Source organism: Chroicocephalus ridibundus, chromosome 23 (assembly GCF_963924245.1).
Source record: "Chroicocephalus ridibundus chromosome 23, bChrRid1.1, whole genome shotgun sequence".
NCBI lineage: Eukaryota > Metazoa > Chordata > Aves > Charadriiformes > Laridae > Chroicocephalus > Chroicocephalus ridibundus.
The window spans coordinates 4,726,072-4,732,278 of NC_086306.1; the positions used below are offsets into that span (position 1 = coordinate 4,726,072).

A 6,207-nucleotide genomic window follows, 5' to 3' on the forward strand; every position below is an offset into this window, starting at 1 on the left:
CCCCACAGGGCATCACCTTTGTCGTGAAGCAGAGGGTACCACACAGGGTACCCCCATGGGACATCGCTTCCAATGCGTACCACGCCAGGTACCCCCACAGGGCATCACCTTTGACGGGTACCATGCTGGGTACCCCCACAGGGCATCACCTTTAACAGGTACCACACCGGCACAGACAGGGACGGGGAACCCCCCGCAGTCGCCACCTTCATCCTCCTGCCACGCAGCATCTCTCCCCGAGCATCGGGTGCTTGCACCCTGGGTCGGTGAGGGTACCCTGTGCCCAGGGGGAGGTGGGTGACCCCCCCATCCCAGCAGGCACAAAGCCTACGGCAAAACCTCGGCACGGGAACGAAAACTCCCCCAGGCCCCATCAGTCTAGACACTCGCTTTTATTTGCCTCGGGGTTTCCTCCTTTACACAAATAAACTCCAAAGTCTAACTGTTTAGGCCTAAAACCGACGCATAAAGGAAACAGCAGAGCTGGTAAAAACACAGAAACAACCGAACCAAAAATAAAAATAACCTAAAGGCAGTTTCTCTTTGGCCAGCGGAGCCTGGTGGGCACCCATGCGTGTCCCCACACTGCCAGCGCCCCGGTGCCACCGGGCGAGGGCACAGACCTTCCCCTCCAATAAATAAGGCAGAGACCCCACGGCCGCGGGGATACAAGTGCTGGCCACGGGGTCTGCGTGCCCCCGCACCCCCCGCCTCCCCTCTGGAGCTGCACAGACAGACGGACAGACAGACGGGCACCCCACGATCCCCACCACCCGTCCGCCCGCGGTGCCCTGCCATCCCTCGCAGGGACGGGCACAGCATCCCACAGTCCCGGGCCTGGGGACAGTCTCCCCATCCCGCTCCGGCGGGGACATCCCGCAGTCTCGTGGCCGGTCCCATCCATCCCCGGCACTCAGAGGGATGTCTGTGGGGATGGGAACGTGGCTGGGGGTCCCAAGCCCTTGGTGGCATGGGGACAAGTCTCCGAGGGGAACGGGCAAAGGCACTGGGTGGTGACGGTGGGTGCCATAGGATGCTCCGGGGACAAAGGGACACCAGTGACCGCGCGCTCCCCAACCTATTGGCCATGCCCAAGAGGAGTATAAAAATAGAGCATCTTTAGAAGAAGAAGTGGGGAAGAAACAGTGCTGGAGGGTGCTGGGACGAAGGGGCAGAGTCTGGCGGGGCCGAAGGCCGCGAGGATGAGGAGGGCAGGGGCGCCGTTACGTGCGGGGGCGAGGGGCGCGGGTGCGGCGGGTGCGGCGGGTGGGGGAGGACGAGCCCACGAACTCGAACTGCTTCTGCCGCTCGGCGTTGTTGGGGAAGGGCAGCTGCCCCCGGTACAGCCGCTTGATGAAGTGGGCTTCCCGCTGGTTCTGGCGGCTGCGGGAGGCTTTGCGGGGCCGGCCCTTGCGGGTGAAGGCCATGTACCAGCCCTCGTAGCGGGCGTTTTGGAAAGCCGTGTAGTTGTTCTCCAGCACGATCTCCGTGAAGATGCAGTCCTTGCTCTTGCCGTTGGGCTGCGGGAGGAGGAGGAGGTGGTGGTGGGGGGCAATTAGCACCTGCGGGGATGGGGGCTTGGGGACGGGACCCACGAGGTGCTGACAACCCCTTTCCCACCTCTGCCACCCCCAGACCACTCCTGCCACCCCCCTGCCCACTTTTGCCGCCCCCCAAGACCGTCCTTGCCACCCCCCAAGACCATCCCTGCCGTGTTCACCACGGCGCCAACCCCGATCCGCCAGGACCAGCTCCCCAAAGGCTTCTCCTTGCGGGAGCCGGGCTGAGCATCACGGTGCTGATGGAGGAGAAGGGGGACTGGCAGCTTATGGGGGGGGGGCAGGGAAAGCCCCCCCCTCCTCTCCAACACCGCACCCCCTATGACTGGGGACACGGGGACCAGCTTGGCCGAGCATCCCAGCTCCAGATGCTCCGTGGGATGCCCGGGCTGGGGGATGTCCAGTCGCTCAGCGGGATGCTCTGGGGACTGGGGACACGCAGAGGGTGAGCGTTGCGGGGCGGGGGGGGGGAGTGGGACTCACTTTCCCGATGAGCTTGCCCCGCTTGCTCATGCAGATGTACTTCTCGCTCTCGGCCCCCTTGATGCGGACGCGGCTCCCGAAGGTGTCCGTCTCCACGATGAGCTTGGCTGTGAGGAAGGGAGCAAGGGAAAAGTGTCCCACGGGGGGCTGCGACACCCGTTCCCCCCCCCCCCCCCCCAAGAGCTACCGGCACCCAAACCACCCCCATCCCCTTCTCCCTGCCTCCGTCTTGCCCCCCAGCACCCCTCCCTGCCCGTCGCCGGTGGGGCCGGGCGGACGGCGAGCCCCCGCAGCCGGGGCAGGGCAGCCCTTGCCGGGGGATGCTCCCCAGCCATGATGCTAAAGGGCCTTTGTTAAAACCCAGCAGAGTCAAACCGGGCGTTTGATGAAAGCACCGGAGAGAGAAACAGCCCCTTCCTCCCCCCCGCAACCCCCGGCACATCCTCATTGTCAGCCATTCAATGGTTTTTCCAGGGCTAGACCGAGTCCGGCACCCGGCGGGTTAATTATCCTCGTCCTCATTGTGTCTCTACGCCACGGGCGCTGGCTCCAAAGGTTGGGAGCCGACACTGAAACCAATGACCCCGGCGGGTCCTGTGCTCCCGGACAGCCCAGGGAGACCTGGAAAGGTGGGGAATCAGCTTTGAAATAGCCTTTTCCCCAAGCTTTTTGGTGCCGGGGACGCCAGCCTGGCCTTTGAGGGGCCGTGGTGCCCATCAGCTTGGCGTCGGGGACAGGGATCCCCAGCAAACCCACCCCCCCGCCCCGGGGAAAGGTGACGGGGCCGGGGTGGGCTCTGCCCTGGGTGGGCTGCCCCTGCTCCCCACCGTGTAACGGAGATGGAAGAGGCTGATGCTGGGATCGGGTGGTTCTCCTCCGGGAAAAGCTGCCTGTCTCGCGCCAGCGAGAGATGAGAAAGCAAAAACCCTAAATATAGGGCTTAGAAATGCTGCGCGCTATCAGAGAAATGCCTGATTTTGGAAGTTTTGAGGTCAGGGCTGATGGCTTGGGAGCCGTGCTCTCACCGGAGTTACTTGGGGGATTTTTTGGGTATAAAACCAGCTAGACGGGGCAATTAAAACCTCCCCGCCGGCCCTCAGTTTTCCCCGCAAAACTTCTCTGCGAAGAGGTGCTTTCCCCGGTCTTTTCCAACTGTCCCGGGATGGGGATAAAATCCCTCCGGGAAGCCACCGGCCCCTTACCGAACTTGTTGCCGTCCTCGGCGGTGGCGGTGATCCTTTTGCCGTTCACCTGGACGTGCTTGCCGCTGGTCCGGCTGTAGAGCTGGTACTCCCTGATCTGCCGTCGGCTCAGCTGGTCGGTCATGGCCCCCTGGTCCCTCACGTACTGGTTAAAATTAGGAGACGGTTGATTCTCCCCCTTTGTTTACAAAGGGAAAAATAAAATCAATTTGTTTCGGACAGCCGAGGGCAAGGGGACGGAGCGGGGAGCCCGGGGGGGGCTGGGGTTGGCCCCGGGGGACACGGAGATCCACCCGCCACCCCCGTCTGCGGGCGAGGGAGAGCTCCCAGCCACCACCGGCCAAACTGGTCCCCTCGGAGCCAGGACGAAGGCACCGAGAGGATGCTTTGGGCCCGAGAGTGATGGGCAGGGAGAGGCAGGGGTGTTGCTCCGCATCCGCTGCGTGAGGAGGATGCGGAGTCTCGCGGAGAAGGATGCTCTGCTCCGGGCACAGCCGACCGGTCCCTCGGGAGCGGGGTCGAGCTGATGCTCCCATGGCCCAGACGGACGCGCAGCAGCACCCTCCGCTCCAAGGACAGGCCGGGATGCGAGGGCTGAGCTCACAAAACACCCACCGGGTCCCTCCTTGCGGGGCGAGACCCTCCTAAAGCCGGGCTGGGTGTCCCAGGAGCGGAGCCGTCCCCTCCCCGTCCACCCCGAGCACCCACCGAACCTGGGACCGGAGGGAGAAAACACCTCGCGGACCCCAACCAGCTGCGCGGCTTCTGCTAACGGGGCGGGGGGGCACAAAGGCAGGGGGGGTTATTGTACGGCAAACGGCAGCTAATTACTGCAGATGAGCTGGGGAAGGGGGGGGATTAGTGCCGGTGGTCGCCCCCGTCCGCGTACGGGACTCCAACCAGCATCTCTCGACGTGCATCCCAAGAGAAGACCTGATCTAAACCCGGTGCAAGGGGGAAGCGGGGGCTCAGGGTAGCACCCAGGGGACACCAGCCCCAGCTGAACCATCCCAAAAACCAGTTCCGAAAGGGTTGTGGGCAGGGGAACAGGTTTCGGGAGTTTTGGGGGGCCGGCTGCCCGGTTTGGGGCGCAGAGCGTCACCCGGGCGCTCGGGGACCTGCCACCCTGCATCCCCCCCCCCCCCCGGCTGCAGCGTCACCTCGCTGGGCGCGAAGCCCGGCATGAAGGGACCCGTCCCTGCCTGCTCTTGCGGGGATCGGGGGGAGCAGCGGGATGGTGGGGGGCACTGCCGGTCCCCCCCCCCGCCTTTGTGTGCGCCTGGGGACTCATTTCCTGCCAGGATCCACTTTAAAGCCTTTGGGGCTGGCCGAGGAGGTGGGCTGCTGGGGAGGGCGGGGGGGGGGGGGGGATGGCCCCTCTCCATCAAAGGCGGTTCCTTTCCCCTCTCATTTTGAAAGAAATAAAAGCGTTTACCTTGGGAAGAAGGAAAGAAAAAAAAAAAAAAAAAAAAAGAAAAAGAAAAAAAAAAAAAAGAAAAAAAGGTCCCGAGCATGTATTAAGGCTGCGGGGGCCGGCAGCTACGGGGGTTTTGTTCGGGCTCCGGAGCAGAGGGTGCTGATATGGAACAGTGCATTTTAATAGCCGCGGCCTTTCTAAAGCGCACAAAAAGGGACGGTGCAGCCTGAGAGGGTGGGGAGGCGGGGGGGGGGGGGGGAGAAGGGAAGGGGGTGTCCAAGCTCACCCCACCCCGCTGGTGGGTGGGTGGGTGGGTGGAGGGGGGTACCAGAACCTGCTCTGCCCCGTTAACCCCCTCGGCAGCCGGCCTCGGCGGGGGCAGAGTCCGGCCCCGGGAGCTCAAGGCTGATGGAGACTTGGCACGTCCCTCCCCCAGCAAGGCTGCGAGAAACGTATCTCCTGGCCCGGGGAGGGCTTCCTCGCTGGCCTTGCAGGTGGGAAAGCGGAGGGGTCCGGGGAGGATGCGCTTCCCCATCGCCAATACCCCCCAGTGCCCATCCATTGCCGCCCTGAGGCCGGCGCCGATGGGCACAACTGGCTCCGGTGGGGACCCATCCCCGCGGGCACCTTGGCAGCATCCTTCCCCTGCCCCGCCGCTGGGTACCACCTGGGGTGGGCACGCACCGGCTCCCCCCAGGAAAGCCCCCCCCCTCCCCGCCACCAGAGCAAAGGACATCCCCGAAGCAGGCGGTGGGTGGCGGAGGGGGCGCCTGGGCCCAAGCTGGCTCTGCCAGATGTGCCGCGGGGTGAGGAAAACACATCCACGTACCTGGGTCTGACAGGAGAACATGAGGAGCTGGAAACATCTGGGAGACAAAAGAGGAGAGAAACAGGGTGTTTTGTTGGGGGTTAGTTGTTTTCTCTTCCCGTCCCTGTCCCCCCCCCCCCACCGACCCCCGGCAAGGAGTCGTCTAACGGCACTGAGAATAAACTCCTGATAAAACCCGGGTTGCAAAGGACGGCAGGGAGCGGCGCGCGGGGCTTACATGGAGAGGTTCTGCAGGCTGAGGGGCTGCATGGCGCGCGTCGAAGTCCCCCAGCCACCGGCATGCAACGACTCTGGCTCTCCGCGAACCTGCCCTCCCTCACCGCCGGCACATCCCCGTCCCCTCCTTCCTGGGGTCACCCCCACTTTTGGGGCGGACGAAGGGAAAAAGGGGTGAAAGCCAGGCTGCGAGCCCACGTGCGATGCCAACGTCTCCGGAGAAGCAGCAACGACGGAGCATGGGGGAGGCAGCCGGGGTCGGGTCCTCTCCTCCTCCTCCTCCGGCCCTGGGGGCTGCACGTCCTACGCCTTGGGGACATCCAGAGCCATCCTGTCCCCTGCGTCCCCACCCCATCAGCCTCCCGGCCTTGGGCTAGTCGCCGGTTTGCAGTGGCTAGCGGGAAAGGCGGCTTGCGGCAGGGCAGGGGTGCACAGCCTCAAGGGCAGCACCCAGCTCCATGGAGCCGGCAGCACCCTCCCGATCCCGGTCCGGCGATGGGA

The 6,207-nt window shown here is 64.5% G+C and overlaps 1 protein-coding gene across 1 annotated transcript; it reads right to left on the reverse strand.

Moving 5' to 3' along the window:
• Window positions 1-437: 437 nt before the first annotated feature.
• FGF17 (fibroblast growth factor 17) lies at window positions 438-5,739 on the reverse strand. Its single transcript, XM_063358922.1, has 5 exons — window positions 5,708-5,739; window positions 5,491-5,527; window positions 3,245-3,422; window positions 2,043-2,149; window positions 438-1,520 (listed from the first exon to the last, which is right to left on the reverse strand). Exons 1-5 carry the CDS (start codon window positions 5,737-5,739, stop codon window positions 1,224-1,226), a joined length of 651 nt encoding a protein of 216 aa, XP_063214992.1. The 3' UTR covers window positions 438-1,223.
• Window positions 5,740-6,207: the final 468 nt, after the last annotated feature.

Bases quoted from the DNA above. Each gene is read 5' to 3' on its own strand.
- FGF17 (XM_063358922.1), bottom strand. From the start codon at position 5,739: ATGCAGCCCCTCAGCCTGCAGAACCTCTCCAT. The intron at 5,528-5,707 runs GTAAGCCCCGCG...TTTGTCTCCCAG, and splicing joins AGCCTGCAGAACCTCTCCAT to ATGTTTCCAGCTCCTCATGT. The intron at 1,521-2,042 runs GTGAGTCCCACT...CTCCTCCCGCAG, and splicing joins GGGGCAAGCTCATCGGGAAA to CCCAACGGCAAGAGCAAGGA.